This window comes from Anopheles bellator, chromosome 1 (assembly GCF_943735745.2).
Source record: "Anopheles bellator chromosome 1, idAnoBellAS_SP24_06.2, whole genome shotgun sequence".
Classification (NCBI taxonomy): Eukaryota; Metazoa; Arthropoda; class Insecta; order Diptera; family Culicidae; genus Anopheles; species Anopheles bellator.
In genome coordinates, this window is record NC_071285.1 from 47,455,667 (window position 1) to 47,473,977 (window position 18,311).

General features: G+C 52.4%; 1 protein-coding gene across 1 annotated transcript in view; it reads right to left on the reverse strand.

The window, feature by feature from the left end:
* The window catches only part of LOC131215749 (nuclear hormone receptor FTZ-F1-like), a 70,835-nt gene that overhangs the window by 33,179 nt on the left and 19,345 nt on the right, over positions 1-18,311 (reverse strand). Inside the window, exons 2-3 of the mRNA XM_058210144.1 lie at positions 16,681-16,690; positions 8,693-8,703 (exon numbers count right to left, since the gene is read on the reverse strand). Of these exons, the coding sequence (XP_058066127.1) occupies positions 8,693-8,703; positions 16,681-16,690 (21 nt within the window). The remainder of the gene's footprint in view (positions 1-8,692; positions 8,704-16,680; positions 16,691-18,311) is intronic.

Consider the following 18,311-nt stretch of genomic DNA (forward strand, 5'->3'; position numbering starts at 1 on the left):
TTTGGATGGATATTGGCGTTGCCGAAAACGGAGAAGAACACGGAACGAAAAAGCTCGAACTAAAGACCGTCGCGACGTCGAAGATGGTGCTGCTGCTGCTGCTGCGGGCTGGCTACCGAAGAACCACTACCGGACCGACGGGCGCGACAAATGGCAGTAAACGCGAGAGCGTGCGGCGTGCGGCGATCGGGGTGGCCACAGTAGTTCTGTGGTGAGGCAACAATCCGGGGCACACGCCGAGGCGCGCGCGCAGCACACACGATCGATCGAGCCGGAGCCGGAGCCGGAGCGGAGCGCAAAGGGTTACGACTTACGGCAAACGTGGGCCACGAGATACTAAAACTCACCACTCGAAAATAATAACATCAAATCCGACCCGAACTCCCGGCCCAAAAACGCGGGCTCTCGTTTGCGACCCGACCTCCGGTGCAGTGTGTCTCGCTCTCGCACCAGTCCAACCAACCGTTCGCCCGTTCGGCCCTCTCACTCGCTCGTGAGTTCGTCCGAACCGACCACTCACGAACCGCCGAACTCACCGCACTCGGCAGGAGAAGGAGAACGAACAGCGGGAAGAAAAAAGCACCAAAACCGTGTCACGCCGTGCCGTGTGTGTCCGCGGTCGCAGCGCGCGCGCTTAGCCTACTAACATCGAAAACAAGTCGCCAGCCCCACTCCCCGCCCCGACGTCAGTGTGCGTGCGAGACAGAGAGGCCACGAGACGGAGCTCGAACTCGGACCGAAACCGTATCACTCTCGCTCTCGTTGGCCCAGTTTCACCGTTGGCCCGCAAAGGCCCGCATTCGCCAAGTAGGTAAAGGCTTGCTGGCTGCGTGTCACCGGGCTCTCACCAGCAGCAGCAGCAGCGGCCACTCACTGCATCGGTTCGGCTCTCTCATCGGCTTCACTTTCGGTTTCGCTGGGCCGAACCGAACCGCATTCTCACGCTGAGCCACTCACAGCTCCCCGCTCGGGAACGGGTTTGAGCCGGTTCTCTCACCGCGAAAGGGCAGATCGATTACTGTGTGCCAGTGAAAGAGAGCGAGAGAGTGTGCCGTACGCGATGAAGTAATACCTGACCTGGGCGCCCGGCGAGGAGAAAACGGAACATTGCCGGACCGCGCCGTGTTGCCTGGCGGCGACGGCCCGGACTACCGGATTCCCGGTGAGGAAGGCTCACACCCATCGCTAAGGGCTAATGGATGCACCGAAAAGTGCAGTCCGAACTTGCTGCGGAAAAGAGTTCGCCCGCGCGCGGCTCATGTAATAAGTGAAAGTGGTGCGCGTCTCGGTGGGGATGTCGCACCCGCCGCGAATGACGAATGACAACAGCCAGCCAGCCAGCCAGCCACGGCGGATGTGGCTGATACCGGGGAGGGCGCGCGCAGGCGACCTACTTTCGGGCCCGGCACCGACCAAGCCTCTACGCTGTTCGGGGTCTATGTTAAAGCCGTGCCCCGTGGCTCAGAAACAGAAGGTCCAACAACGGCGAGAAGCGAGCTGTTATGCTCGAAATCTCTGCTCCTTGATCGTGGCGATGATCGTGCACTTTCCGCCGCGTGGTCGGCGTTCACGGTAATTAAAACCACTTGCCGAACCGGCTACGTCATGCTCTTCCTGTGTCTGAAGCAGAAGGAACCGGCAGGAGTCAGATGTTACGAACCACCAATAATGATGGCGCTCTGTGAATCCTTTGAAATTCGTAATTGCATCACGGGCTACGGAGCGGAACTGACCCGGTGCAACCACCACAAAGTAAGTGGTGCTTGAGATCCCCCCATCTAATGGTGGGCATTTAGTCTGATTGAGCAAACCGAAACTCTTCCCGAAAGCCATCCCGAGAGCAAGGATGAGAAGGATCGCCATCGTGTGCTCATCGCAACATCCGTTCGAATCGTATACCAGACCAGACGGAAGACGTCGTCCATCATCTTCGAAGATCTCAAAAAAAACAATGGAACACAGACAGAGAAGAGAGGCGACATTTGCGACACATATTTGCCCGGCCGCGCCGAGTTGGGGAGAAAGTGTGACCGCGGTGCGTGCGTGCGTGAGCACACCCGCAAGTGACTTACGGTGGCCACGGCTTTGTCGCTGCGAAACAGCACGCACCGTGTGATGTAAAACGGACGCACGGCGACTGGAAACAAACGGGCGTCTCGCGCGAAGAAGAAGTATGTGGAGTAAGTGGTAACGATAACACCCCGGGGTCGGTCCCCGCCGATGGTTGCATAATGAGCCACCGGTCGTCGAGTTTCGGGAGGATTTTTGTTCAACCCAGCCAACCGGGCGATCGACTGTAACCCGAGTCTGTCTATTGGGATCGCGTTATTAGCGAGGAAGTCTGGTCTGGGATCGACTATTCGGCCTCAGAACGGCCCCCGGTGGACCTCCTAGTAACAGGAGGCAAGTTATACAACGAGAAAGTAGTGCTCCTTTTCATCCAACAAGAAGGATCTTCGCAATGTAGCCGCGGCACGTGACGTAACGGTGATCGCTCCTCGCTGGTGACCATGCTCCGGAGATTTATCCCCCAAGATTAACCCCAGCGCAAGGGCCTCACCCTCGAGCAACAGGAGCAACAGCGAACAAGACTTCGACTCCGTAACGCCTTTCAGGTCGGACTCGATATTCTTCGGCGACTCGGCTTCTGACCGCTTCTGGGAAAACTTCAGACTCGCGGGAACGGCCACGATCCCGACCAGGCTGCTAATAATCGGTGTCTCGCATTTTTTGCCGTCTCCGGAACGCCGGAGAAAGGATCGTGCGACCGGAGCCCTTTGGCGGCGGAAGAAACAAGCGATCGCATTACACAATCGCATTCGAAGGATTCGTTTTGCACAAAAAGGGCGTCCATTTTTTGGGGGGGGGGCGCTCCGCGGTAAAAGGCTCCCGCGAGAGCTCGGGAGTCGGAGCGAAAAAGGTTCAAAGGGTTTTTCGATTCCAGCGGCGACTGGCTCCGTCGGCTAACGGTAAACGGGTTGGGACCACAGACTTTCGCGGTGTCATCGGCGTTTTGGGGCACCAAAATAATTCGGCGAACGTCAGGCCGGTCGTTCGTCTTCCGAGAAGGACGGTGTAGTACTCTGCAGAGCAGCCACTAGCATTCTGATTGGCCGGTGATTTCTTGGGAAAATAAAATTCGAATCGTTTCGATGTATTCGGAAGGCCCCTAACCTAACCGTGACCTAGTTTTTTCTCGGACACTAGAACTGTAATTCGAAGCGGTCAGCTAATGAACCTAAAACTAGGGGTCCAATAAAGTGAGGAAGATCGATTAGGAATCGATCAAACGTGACACGTCCGGTCTCACAGTCACCGGTTAATGGTCGCGCAGAATTAATGTGCCCCATTAGCGACAAGATCAACATCGGCGCACCGTTACAACCAATTTCACTTTCGTTTCCCACCGACCGACCAACCGACCGACGGAGGAATGTTTGTTTGCATTTGCATTTCTCGCCCCGCCACCAACCCGTTTCCCTCCCGGCCACCGCCACGCGATCGCGACCGCCACCGTCACTTCCGTTTGGCTGTGCGCGCCGCCGCCCACCGCACACACTTTCGTTTTCATTTCACTGCCAAGCGCCCCCCGACGACGACGTCATCGCGAAAGTGGAACGCCAGAAAGAGAGAGAGCGAGAGAGCGAAAGTGCGGATCTATTACGCGCGATCGTGCAAAATGGGTGAGTCACTTTCTCTCACCAAGGCGCCTCGATGCTCACCGCGATAGATCGACCCATCTCATCGAGGGTGGCCCGGTTAGCGATTACAACACCGCACATCGGGGGGGGTAGATCCGGTCGGCGAAAGGGCACGGCTAGGTAACGACTCATAGACAGACGCGGACCACCAGACGCCTCTTCGTGAGCTGCGAGTGAGTGAGCCGCGTGCGGTGAGCAGTGAGTGCACGCGTGCTCACGAACAGCAGCGGCAGGCGGACGGACGGACGAGCCGGTGTCCTACTGACCTACTTTCGGCCGCCATCGCACAGTGAAGTACGAAATCGTGCAATGGCGATAGCGCACGATCCGCGCGCGAGAGGCAGACGCAACCGACCGGCCGACTCACTCACCGCTCACCTGGTGATGAGCGTGATCTCACAGGCCAGTGAGCTAGCCCCGTTTTAATTGATTTAACGGACGACCGCCGAACGCGCTAAACGCTACATAAACATAAACATTGCCTGCGACGGGCCCTTTTTCGGGTACTTTCGGCACGATCTGCTACTTTTAGACAGATAGATGGTCACTACCCACAATCTGCATTGCCCAACCCACACGTGCGTCATTTTCCGCCCTCTCGGTTGTTGGGGTGGATCTCTCTCGCTCTCTCACTCTCACCACCACGTGGTGATGCGCGCAACAGCAGTTAGGCAACCGCGACGCATTTCTTACGCACTTTCGGCGCCGGCCGCACGCGGGCTTTAGGGTTTATCATAAACTTTATTGTGTCAGGGCAGTGATGTAAACGGGCGCGACACACACCACGATCACCGCGTGGGACGCGCGTGGGATGATCGGAAGCCCCCCGCACGCATTTTGATGATGGCCCCCAGCGTGTGCGCGTGTGTGAAAATAAATTTTCGAAAAATTCGTCCATTTGTTGGATGATGTTCAAAAAAACGGGTCACACGCGATCGGCCGCTAAAATTAAGTCGCCCCCATCGCTTCGTCGCGGAGGTTAGGTGTTATTAAAGCATATTTTGGTCGCTTGATCTGGTCTTCAGTTTCGATTTTTTTAATAAAAGATTAAAATAGGTACTGAATAAATCTTCCAAATGGCCTTCTGCTTGAGAACACTTTCATCCAACTATTTTTATGCTGTGCTTATGCTGCGCAACGCACTGAATCAATCTCGAGTACTCACGCACAATAGAGACCATTCGGACCCGGACCGAGGTCGATGACGAAATGGCCACAAAAGCTTTCTGGACGGCTTTCGCTGTGTGCCGTCGTTGCAGCGTGAATGCAGCAGACACAGCATGACATTGAATCTTCCAAACAGTGGCTCCGCTTCGCTTGTTTAATTGTTTGCCACAGCCGTCGGAATAATAAGAAAAACATAAAACCCACTGCCCAGACGGACGGCCGAGTTTAATCGACGATGATAGGCTCCCATCAGCTCGCGCCGGCGCGAAACAATAGTTTAGATGAAAACTCGTTTAACACCGATTCACCAGCAAAACAGTGGCCGCTGTCAACGCAATCCCTTTTCGGGGGTACGCATGTTTTCACGGGTGCGTGAGCATAAACCGTGGCGCGTCGCGGGCCAACGCGATTAAATCAGAGCGCTGTAGTCCGGGCGGGGGAATTCGTGTCGGGTTTGCGACACTTCCACGGTGCTTTGTGTGAAGTTTGAACTAATTAACCTCGCTCAATCAGAACGTTCATTCATCCGCCGAGTGCACACTGTGGGAGATTCACAAAATCGGTCACATAATATTAGCATACACCTTGTTTAAAGTTTGAATTTGATGTTCGAAGAGTTAGTTAGGCTTTTATTTTGTGAATAAAAGAGCTCAGACCGATCAAAACACTTGAACAGTTCCTTTTTGTAGAGGTGTTCCGTAGTGACACGTAAAACGTAACTAGATGAATATTTAATTAACAACCTCTGACCTCTGGTTCATCTCTGTGCAACTTTACTAAGCTGAGTCTCCTTGTTGGGCCCTACATATCCGCAACGAACGGAGCAGCGCTTGGAGCGACCCACAATAAAGATACCACCAGAACCCTGGTGGTGTCTTTAAAAATCCCTAAATTGGTTTTACACCAACATTGCTCAACTGGGCTGCGGTGCATTGTAAACTGTGCAATTGCAGACTAGAAGCTAGGAAGTTTCAAAAAAAGGTAAAGAGGACACATAGTACAGGGTGTTTCATTAAAAATATTTGCTGAATATTTTTCAATGATTGAACATTTGTTTGAAAGGTTCATTCATGACATTTATGCATAACATATAATTCTGGTTGCAGAAAATTGGGAAATATGAAAAATTTATTTCCATCGTGGTACGTTGCCAAATCATTCGTGAAAAGCACATTTCATCGAAAATCATTTCCCCCTCTGTGGCTATGTTAATAAACGGTATTGTGGTTCGGAAAACGAGTGACTGTTTGGTGCGGATTTTGGCTGATTAGTTCATCGGCCGAATTGAAGCTGAGAACTTGGACGGCATTTGGTTTGAACAGGACGGCGCTACGTCCCATACAGTGGCAGCCACCATCAATATTTATGTTATGCCAACATACCAGCAGCTATTGACAACCCTAAGACCCAAATTCTAGTTGCTATTGACAAAACCTAGGATCAGATACAATCAAATATGTACTCAAAAATAGGTCGACCGAACGGGTTACAGCCAAGCCAGTCGTGGTTAACATTTTACCAAAATAAATGATCAAATAAATGTTCAATTCATCGTTAATGAAACACCCTGTGTATGGAAAATTTTCCGTTCAACTGAACTACCTTACGACCAAACCAAGAACGGGCCGCGTGAACGGGCCGAAGGAAGAATCTGAGCCCTGCGTTTTTTTGTTTTTCTCGCTGTCGCCCTTCTACCTATCGCTATAAAACGGTAAAACTAGCATCATTTTGTCCCCATCATTCCGGGCTGCACGCTCGTAAAACCCGAGGGGAACCGTCGTAAATCGTTTCGGCCGTCCCCGGCGTGGAGAGTAAAATATTTAAAAAGTCACTTCTCCTACGGAACATGCTCGCTGTGACCGTAATTCGCAAAGAAAGTATGCTGAATGTGTTTGCGTCCGCGGAGAGAGAGCCCAGAATAAAGAGAAGCCGTGTGGCAGTGAAATTCTGAGTGAAATTTTACTGCCTTAACTGTCCGTGGCCCTGTACCTGGAACCTGTTGTTTGTGTGTTGAAAGGGAATGGACATGGATGCTTCCAATTTTATAGAACTCGAAACAGGCCGGCCAGTGACGGGTAGAAAACAGGGTGGTAAATCGGGACGTGTCCCATTCAAATGGCACCTCCCGTTGTAGGTGAGACCACGGAAACACTTTGCGTTCTCCTAGCGCAGTGACACATTTTTTGCTGTGGGATTTCGCCATTACACCGGACTACGATTGTTGTCCCGAAAACTACTAGTTGGCGTGTGAAGGAGAAAAGATCCCTTCCACGGGCGCTCTCGGAATCGAAGCGTTTCCTCGAGATATCGACTTGGAAATCTTGGGCCCTTTATGGGCGCGCACCTCTGAATAACCCACACATGTTCTTCGGATTCTTCCCTGGCCATCCCATCGTATCGGTACTCCTCACACGCTCTCTCTCTCTCTTTTCTGGGTGTGCCATCATATACGGTTTAATTCCTTTACAGCACTCGCTTCGATGGGACATGTCCCGTCCCGTGATTTTTATAACTCTCCGGGACGAGATTTCTCCGAGGCTCTTCGCTCGGTTTCCATTTTTCTTCGCTAGGCGATGATTGCATCGATACCTTCGGCCTGAGTTCGGCCGAAAGAACACACCGGAACACACCGGTGCAAAGCAGAACCGGGCTCTGGTAATTAGACCTCATTTGGTGCCCTCTGCCCAAACAGCAACACACAGCCCAGCGGGCCAATTGACTACCAATTAACGTAAATATTATGTAAATAATCTACCCAGGGACCGAACCGAGCGAGGTAGGCATCTCCTCCTGGAAGGGATGGATGGCCCGGGGTACGGAACGCGATCCGTACTACCCGCGTGGCTTCGAGGCAGCGGTGTGTGTCCTGGACCGAACACGGGATCTGCTCACCGCCGTAGCGGGGGGTCGTGTAAAAGGCCGACCAGCGGCAGCGACATTCTGGGCAGGACTAGATCGGTAAACAAACAAACAAATCTCTAATCCCTCCCGCTTTTCGATTGAAACGTCGGCCGAAGCTGTACCCAAGCTGTGAAGCTGAGCTTTGTCTGAATCGCTTTCAGGGACTTCGCAGAGTTCTGGCGGCGATCTCTTACTTTATTTTTTTATTTTTCGACAGACACAATCCGGCCACTCGACGATCGGATCGCTTCACGTAACGTCCCTGGTGGTGTCTCTGGTTGGAGAAAGTTGGCTCCTGTTTGATGAATGCTTCGATACAATTTTTGCTTGGCCTGCAAGGCACACAGAACCTGGCCCTGGGGGGTGAAAAAACAAAAAAACTGGCCACCACCATCGCCGTTCGTGGGAGGAACTACTTTCATCGCCCTCCCACCCCCACTAAAATGGCATGGTGCGGTGATCGAGCGGCCAATTTTGGGGCGAATTGCCGAGCGACCTCCGAGCACGGAACGTGACTGCGACTAATCCACTTTCGCGGATCCTTTTCAATTTTCGGTGTGTCGCGTTTTTTCGCGTCTTGTGGTCACAGCACGGCAGAGATAATCCGTAGGGATGCACCAGAAACCGCAATGGCCCTTGGTGCGAAAGAATGAAAAAGGGCGGCCGCAAAAAGAACGGCGACCGAAAGCGAAATCGACGACGGCGTCGCTCAACTTTCCAAAATTCACCATGCTCACCGCGCGATCGCGAGTTGCGCAATCATTGGCGAATTATTTCGACCACCACCGACCGAAAACCGTCACGATCAAACAGGACGATCGCGCCGCCGGACTGTTCGACCGGATTCGAAAGGCTCTTCCCACACGACGGGCGCCCCTGGCCACTTGCACTTTCGGCCTGCAGCACGTGTGCAACTGCAGCACCACCACCACCACTCCGCTACACTCCATTCGGCTACTCCTTTTGTGGTGATCCACAAAATGGACCCGGAGCGGAGTCGATCGAGAGTCGATCAATGTACGTGACGAAGTGTGGTTAAGTAGGACCAAATATTTTAGTACAATACTGAACAATACTAAGCCCCACACACATCTTCGCGGAAGGCCAACCTGGGGGCAGCGTCCCCACCGAAAAATTAGCAACCCTTCGACGAGAAAGGCACACTCGACCGAGAAGCGACCGGAGCCGCAGGGTCGGAAATTGTGCATAATTCGATTCATATTGTGCACCGCACATTCAATTACCGCCGTGACCCACAAACAACGAGCATAAATTGAGCAGCAAAACCAAACCACCACCAACAACGGAAAAAAAAACAAAAACCGGGCGCGCCTTTCGAGAGTGAAAACCGTAGAGGAGGCAATTGGGCACGGCACCGAGAAAAGGATATAAAAAAATGGAAACACTCGGCCCGGAGCCTGAGAAAAGGGAAACGAAGGCACCACGGATCGAGCTGCAGCGCATCTCCCGGGGCCTCCAATGAGCGTGGCCCAAAAAAACCGAAAAAAGGGCAAAGCGAAGAGGAAATGTCTGTCCCCACCGATGGGACGACGGCTCATGGCCCGCAGCAGCAGCAGCAGTGAAGACAATTTTTGAGGACACCGCGTGATGGTGGTTTGTTCGCGAAACGAATCCCCCGTTGCTTTATGCATTTATGATCCTCGCGCGACTGTCGGGGATCTGTCGGTTCTCGGGATCGCGGGTCACGATTTCTGGCAGGGCGTCAAACAAACAGGACACAATTCCAGGGCCCTTGGAGGACACATTATGCGTCATGTCGCGCACACCGTGGTGAAACTAAAGTCCCCCTTCTTTAGTTGGATTTTATGTTCGATTCTATGCTTACATTTGAGGATCATTGAAGGATCAACAGACCAGCTAAGAATTTTGTGATACATTTTATTAACTGGCGACGAGGTCCTAATCGAGTTGTTGTGAAAACTCTTCACTCCTTTCCCGTACAGATCCGTTCTGGCGTTCCCGTACTGATCCGTTGACTTAACGCGAGGCTGCTTCATTCTCTCCACTTGAAGCTCGTTCTAAAATTCTCAGAAAGCCGTTCAATGGCGGAAGGAAATTCCGCCAGCATCGCTAGAGCGTCTATTTCCGGGGCCAGGAAGTGGCAAACGAACACCAATCTTGGATTAAATATAGCGACGCACACAGGATCACCCACCCGGAACACGCTCGAGCGGGGCTGTTGTCTATTTTTGCGTCCCGTTGTAGCGATTTTTTTTGCCCAAAACAGGCCAGCCCCAGGCTGCAGCACATTGGGCCGTACACATATGCACCCCAGCAGCATATGTGCCCCACCGATTTCGTCAGCATACCACACGGGCTCCCTTCCTTAATGGGCCACGATCGCGCCCTGGTTTTCGTCTTCTTCTTGCGGGCAAACTAACGCTCGCGGGACGGCTCTTCTTTAATGAAGGCAGCAGCCTCGAACCGACCGATCACCCAGCCCGTGGTGATCGCAGTGGTGCCGCCTCGAGCAGAGCATAAAACATGCGTTCAGACGACGCATCGCTCGCGGGAGAAATTGAAAACACGTGCCCACCGAGGGGGCACGTCCCGTCATGGAAATGACAAAGAAGATCCGAGCACCGCGTTGGGCAACTTCGCGTCTCCTTTCGGCCGCCCGGCCGGCGTGTGTCGCAAAAGGGAACCTAATAGAGACGGTTTTTTTTTTTTGGGGGGCAAAATAATGTTTTCCTACGCCAAATTACAGTGACAATTGATCGTTGATTCGGGGCCCGCGTAAGAAGCTACCGTTCGCTAAGAGATGGCCCTAACAGTGGCTGTGGCTCGGGTTTGGCGCGCCGTGACGCCGACTCCAAGCGGCTCTCGTGTCGACATCGAACGTGACCATTTTTTTATTCCTCCGTTCATTTCTCTTCGATCACCACGGGAGGGGGGCTAGGCGCCGAGGCCAGTGGGCCGTGGGCACCGTGGGTCCACCGAAATGATAAATGTGTGTGTCCCACATTTGGCTCGACGGCGACGACGACGACGACGATTCATTTCCATTTTAGTTATTATTATGGCGTTTTTTTTTCAAGCGTTCGATGCAGCAATCCGCACGACACTTACATGTGTACCGTATTTTCCGGTCCGGTCGGTTGTGCAACCTGAACGTGTTGCTGCTGGATTGGTGCGAAACAATGGTTTAGTGTCAAATGGACCATTTTTCAAAAATTCGGGACCTCGGGCACGAAACAGCAACCTGATTGGCGTCATCAGAAAGGAAGTTTCTTGACACTATTGGTGAGTTTGGGACCCGTTGCCCGCTGTCATAGACACGGGCTGATCCGTTTGGGCCAGAAAAGCTTGTCAAGATTGATCGACCGATCGATCCACATTCGGACAGTGTATTATATTTTAGTGAATAACTCAACACCTGATCAGTCAATTCGATCTGTCACCCCCTCGGGGTGTTCGATCGCAGGTAAGGACCACCATGCGCCGGCCGTAATTAAGACGGCTTAATCCACCGAGACTCACTGAACCTTGGTGTCCAGTCACGGCGACTAATCAATTGAAAACGGGACAACCACGCGAGACGCACGCCGCTTCGTGATCGACGACTTTCGATCACGTGCTACCGTCGTCCCCGGCAGGAGTCGTCTATTCACGGCCACGGACCCCCACCATCTCGACAGCATAAGCATAAGAGGTGGTCGGATTCGTAGCCGGGCCGGGGCTCTCCGATGATTGGGTGCCCGATTTTGGAGGTTCCTTTTATTTCGAACCTCGCGGAGCGGGGCGAAAAGTTAAAGAAACACACGCAGACGGCAATATCGCGCGCGCGCGTTACGCAATGCGTTCCGCGCGTTGCACCACGCGGCTGGAGTTTCGGAAAGTAACGCAATCCGCCCAAAAAATCACATTTATTAAACGCTGCAGAAGCGAAACCGAAATCCGAGAGTGTTGGGAAAGCCCCCAGCTAAGTAGACGCAGTGGACACAGCAGAGCCGACCGACCAGAGCCTAGGAAAGACTTCAACGCTGAGAGCGTCTCTTTGTGTTACTTTGCCTCCTTCATCAATCTGGCTGCTCAACCTCAAATAAATTTAAGTTTCAAGTTCACTTTAACATTGCTTAGAACCCCCTTGAATAAAATGCTCGAACAATCTGTATGATCTTCAAAAAGCCGTTTTTACAGCATTTTTTTCATTAACGTGTTTCAACTTATATTTAGTTTCTCAACTAATCCCAACCGATTCGTAGCAACACTAGAGCGGAGCGGAGAGTAGCTGCTGCGGTGCGGTTCACCTTGTGCGCCACTAATCTCCATTCAACCCCCGGCCTGGCCTCACAGCCCCCCCGCCGCCCGCGTCCTTCTGCAGCATCGGCGCGTTTTTCAACCCTTAATTTACGCGATTAAGATTAGTGGCGTTTTCTTCTTCTTCATCATCTCGAGATCCCAGGCCCCCCGACCTCGACCACGGCGTTCACGAGTAGTTCTTTCAACACACACAGGCGCGCGCGCGGACTACAGAACCGCTTTATTTCGGCACTAAATTATCCACCGTCGTGGTGCCCCGATCGGAGTTTCGGTGTTGCCTTTTCGTTTTGTTGCTCCTTACTTCATCGCGTCATCAGCGTCGTCGTCGTGGTGTGAACATTCAGAAGGAAAAAAAAATTGAAGGTCCATCCAACCGACCGACGGTGGTTCCGAAAGTGCGCTCCGTTTCCCAATAGTGCGCGCGGGCGCGATCGGATTCATCGGTTCGTCGTCGGTGGTGGTGGTGGTCAGTCCGATTTCACTCTCATTCCGTGACACGCACACCACGGAAAAGGCCCAATCGGGTGGTGGAAAATTTATCACCCTAAACTATCAACAAAAAAAAACTCTGAGCCTGTGAGGAGCGAGAGAATGGAGATCTCCTCGCGGCTCACGGTGAGATGGAAAAAACCGCGGCAGCTTCTCATCTCACCGCGACCTCGTGCGCTCTATCGTTCGCTCACTCTCACTCGCACTCGCACTCACTCACCCAAACGGGGTGGCCTATGAATACGTCTATGAGAAACGCTCCAACGGCGACGCTTCGATTGCGCAATCTCTCCATCGAGAGTGAAAATTGGCCAAGAGCAGTAGGCCAGCCAGCGGCGTAGTGTGGGGGCGCCGAAAGTGGGTCGCACACAGTGACGCACAACAAGATGGCGTGGGGCGCACAGACACATACGCGCACGCGGGGCTCGTTAGCGGATGTCCGCTGGATTTGGGCAGCGGCGCGTCGTGCACGGGAAACCCTAACCTAACAACAGCGCCTAAGCCATAAAAGTGCGGCGAGTGTGGTCTGGAGCGCGCGAGACACTTTAACGAGATCGCGTGTCGGATCGGAGTCCCGAATCGGAGTCTGTCATTTGTCATTTTTGCGACCGAATGTGAGCATCATTTGCAAACATCATCGATGCTGCTGCGCTGTCGGTGGACGCGAAACACAAACACGCGCTATTTCCGGCGCGCGCTGTGAGAATTGGGGTGATTGGGGGTTTGCGATGTTATAAAAAGAGAAAACGGATTGTCCGAGGTCGGGAGCGGATTATTGCGCAAGGGCCTCACGCCTCGAAGGAAACGTGCCGCCATGCGTTTTGTGGTAACTGTCTGCAATCTTAGACCAGCACTAGAGTTGGTGTGACCATTTTGAAAATTAATTTGTAGAAGAAATTATCTTGCACTTCTTGTACCTGGTGGCTTCCCCACACGGCCGCACACACAGCACCGGAAATTCGTCATGTTTTATTCATCGTTCGAAAATTACTGCAAAAACAGCCATACACAAAAAAAACCTCGCCATAAATTATGCGCGCATCCTCCGGGCGACGTTTTCGGTTTGCATTTAGATTGAACTCAGGGGCGGACCGGACGGGGCCGGGCGACCACCACCACATGATTTATGTTGCCCGTTCAGCCACGCACACCCGTTCTGCGTTCTGTGGTGGCGGTGGAGCCGCAATTAGGCTTCGGAGGCGGAATGTGAGTTCGGAAAATCACTCCCGGAACCTCCAGAAACTCCGATGGTTCGAAAAACCCATGGGCCATGGGATGTCTGCCCCGGTCGGGGGGAAACTTTCACCAACTCCAGGGGGGCGACAAGAACCACTAGACCATAACACCGAGAGACTCGCGGCGACGGCGGCAGTTCCCAGAGGGCACAGAAGCAACACCAAGGCCAACCAAGGGCTGGCTGGCTTTCCGATTTTGTCCCACGATTTTGTGGCCCCCATGTGGATGAGGGAAATTTCAACGAAAACGCAAAAAGTTTTAAAATATGATTTCATTCTCCAACTTGCGCAGAACCACGGCCGAACGTCGCGAAACAATGCGATGCGATCCAGTTCGATCCGATCCGAAACACACGATCACGAAAACGCAGAAACCGCAAGCAGCAAATTATGCTGCGGCGGACGACACAATCGCAGAGCATAGCGCGACACCCGAACCCGGTGCCATATGCCCTCCACTAGCGTGGGGGGGGGCTTGGGCACGATCACCGCAGCAGCAGCATATAATAAGTTGCATTTTCGGCGTTGATGCTTGAATATTCATGCCATATTTCGTCGTCGTCGCCAATGCTTGGGCTGGCGAGGGCCGCCAAAAGTAAAGGGCTGCGGCTACGTTTCGGTGCCCCAAAAATGTAGGTCAAAAGTGGTAAACATTTTACAGCCATTGTGTTCGCGTTACGGATCCGTCTCCCGTGTTCCGGAGCTTGAGATCCCGCAGCGAACCAGGGGCAGACACTGGGGTGTGCTGCACATTTCGACGGCACATTGGCAACGGGCGGCGTTTTACTGCGCGCTGCAGGCGATTTATGGTTTTGTAGCCCAGGCACAAAACATCATCCGTTCTTCAATCATCCTCATTGGTGGCATTCATTTCGCGACGACGCTCACTCTCTCTCTCTCTCTCTGTGAGGTCCTGCGTCACCGGCACCTTAAATTGCTCATCGGGCATCGAGTGTGTTGCGATCGTTAAATGAGCCCCAATACCTCACACGCATGGGGTGTAAAAATTAATAAAGGCCGCCTCGGTCACCCGAGGCATCCCGAATTGGGCACGCCAGCCAGGGGGACACACAGCATAATTTGCAGCGCGACCGAAGCGGCAACATTGTGCAATAAACAAGCGTGGGGCCACAGGGCAACCATTGGCGCATGATGCGCATAAATTGATCTCTTTATGACACGCCGGTGAAACAAGAGAAAGTACCATAAAATGCTGCAGTCGGACCGGCACAAACCAGGACATCAGGAACGGTGTCTAAAAGTGGCCCGATTGGGTGAATTACTGACTGAGCCCGGCCCAATCACCACCGGCAAATCCTCAGCAATTAACCACCGGCGCGCGGTCTTCGCTGAAGGTCTTGCGTCTCCGTCTTGGCAGGTTGGCTTAAGCAGGGTGCGTGTAAAAATAGCCCTCGGCATGCCATGCCTCAAAACGGCAAAAAAATTAACCCGACCAGGCCAGAGAGAGAGAGAGAGAGAGATAGAGAGAGAGCTGCTCTTGACAGAGTCAATCTCTAACGGCCGCGCACACGCAAAGCAACATCGTTCGCTGCACATTCTTGGCGGGCGCGCGCGCGCGTCCTAACCTCGGTTCCATTTTCTAAACTAGGTCTAGTGTACGAGGGCACCCACTTCTCCGTCTATCTCCCATCCCGCCACCGGCTGGCGTTGCCGATGCACCCGTCGACGCGATGCACGATGCAGTTGTGCATCAGTTCGCGCCAAGAGTTGCAAACACGAGGATGCTTGATGGAACTCGAATCGAATTAAGATCGAAAAATTGGTGGAATCCTTCTACAATTTATTTGTATTTAAATATTCCCAAACAGATCGAAAGTAAAGTACGACCAGAAAATGTATTAACCAAAGGATCCGGGCCAGGTCCGAAGGGTCAAGGGATTGACGTAGCGTGCATCTGATTTGAATTTCATCATTCCATATAACCGACCCCAGCGTGCGCTCAGGGTCACTGCGCTGAGACGCAGTACGAAACATCATTGAAGCGATTCCCCTTCACGCACGCACGCACGACTCGGGGTTTCCCATGCCGGCGCCCATCGTACATCTGTTTCGTCGGTGGTACTGCAAGCGAGCAAGGTCGCTGCCATATATTACACTAATGCCACCTCCTAAAACCGACGCATCCGGCCGCCCGATGCAGCCGGATGCGGCGGAGTGCAGCATCAGACCAAGGGGCAGCGAGAGAGAGAGAGAGAGGGCGAGAAAAAGCCGATCGACGTAACCAGAAAAGACACACAGAACTTGACCTAAAAACGCTCGAAGCTCCGAGCTGGCAATGGCTCACTTCACCCGGGGGGCCGGGGGGTTGGCATTGATCCGCCACCCACCCGGTGGGTGGGAAAACTAGTTCGAACAGGAAAGTAAACTACTTTCCTCGGGCCGTGTTCGGGTTGTGTTCTAATCGTGAAAACAACGCGCACAAACACAGAGACACGGAGCCAAGGGCTTCGACGATGTAATGTTTCACCAGTCCCTCCGATTCCCCGGCCATCACCCTCCTCTTTCTAAGCCCCAAACCGGGTGCCCCGTGGCGCCATGTGACGCCAACGGCGACGACGACGACGACGACGAGCCTGACATTGACCGCGTTTTGCTCCCCAACACAGACACACTCACACCGGCAGAGACCAGACCGCGCCGTTTGGAGCTGCATAATAATGCAACTCCCGGCGAAGGTTGCGCGGTGTCTGTTTGGATCGGACTGGGATGGCCGAGGGACGTAGAGGGCGGTGGCGGTTGTGGTGCATTTGGCATTGCACTCTATGCAACTATCGGTCCTCCATGCATCGTTCCTCTCCGCAGCGTGCGTGTATGTGTGTGTCACCGCGCCACGGCGAAGGCGAACGTCTTTGCCTCGGAACGGGACATTTTTCCTTCCAAACACACCACCACCTAACGCCGCGCCGGTTCCGTTGCAAGTTGCAAGAGGCGCAAGGTTTCCGCCAGATGCACAACTGCATTAGGGGTTACAAAAGAATTGAAAAGAAGAAAGGATAATAGAGTGAAGAAAATAATATTAGGTGTAGCAATTAATTCGTGCGTTTATTTTTCGACATTTGTGCTACTTTCTTCCATCTTGTAGGTAGTTTCTCGATTCCGTGTCTATAGAACTTCTTATCTTTAGGAGCAATCCCCTCAGAGACCCTTTTTTCAATACTTTCATAATAAGTGATCCGCTGTACTGCCAAATCGATCAAATCATGTAACGGAACAAATACTAGTCTGAAAGAGCAACGTCTGGTGAATACGGCGGGGGAGTTAACCGTTTCCATCCGACATTTTCGAGATAGGTTTTGACCGGTTTTGCGATGTGGGGTCGAGCGTTGTCATTTTGAAAAATCAGCTTATCATGTGTTTTATGGCCAAAACATTGCTTCAAATGCATTAATTGTTGGCGATGGGATTGTCCTTCAATAATTTCATCAGGTTTTAAAAACTCAAAATACACCACACCGTTCACATCCCACCATATGCACATCATAACCGTTGCAAAGTGAAAATTTCGCTTTGGATGCAATAGACCTGTGGTTCACCAAGCTATACTGCGTTAGATGCGTAATGATAGTAGCTATCAAACACATATTTCACAAATAAATATTTGTTATATTTATTGAGTAATGCCATCTATTGTACAAGCGCACGAATTAATTGCTACACCCAATACAACAATCCCATTTGAAAACTGTTGATCAAACAAAAGAACGAATGAGATGAAGACAGAACACGAAAGAAACACAAACAACAACAAAAAAGAAAGAAACACAAACAAGAATTAAAATCCCCAACTCTGTCCCTACAAAAAGTGATAAAAATTTTCATAGTATTTAGTGACATTGAAAACATTGAAACAACTGGAAATCCAAAACAGTAAACTGCCGAGCAGAAGGTGGCCAGAGAAAGAAAGCCAAAAGAAATGCTACGGAATCGGACCGATTCCCATTACTCTTCCACACGCAAGAGTAACGACTTCCTCTGGCGTTCCGCTGGCGATTTGGCCCTCCCAAACGGCCCGGACGGAGAGACACCATAAATTGCACCCAGGTGCATCGTTTGTTAGCCGGCGGGTGGAGATTTATTTCCCTTTCGGTATCGCACACTGCTCGACCAACCGACGGACCGACGAACCGAACGGTGGCGCAGTTGCCGCTACTGCCCCCGTTTGCGACCACCAAGCTAGTGGCAGCCGCGCCGCGAACAAAACACACGCAAAATCAAGCTCAAGTGCAGCGTGTTTTCAGGTCAATGTTGTCAACTATCCGCGCTAATGCCACCCGGGGGGCCCGGGCCCCAGCCGAGGGTTGGCCGCCGTTTCAACCCACTGCGCCATCGCTCATCGGAAGCTTATCGGTCTTGGCGTTTTGGCGTCATCTTGACGCACCCGAGAATGTCCTTCTGGGGTGGATTTATGATGCGACCGGGCTTTGTGAATTATTTTCTAGTAACGCTTACGCTTCGTTCCACCAAAAAGATGGAAAGGTATCCTATTTAATTCAGAATACATTAAAAAAAAAGG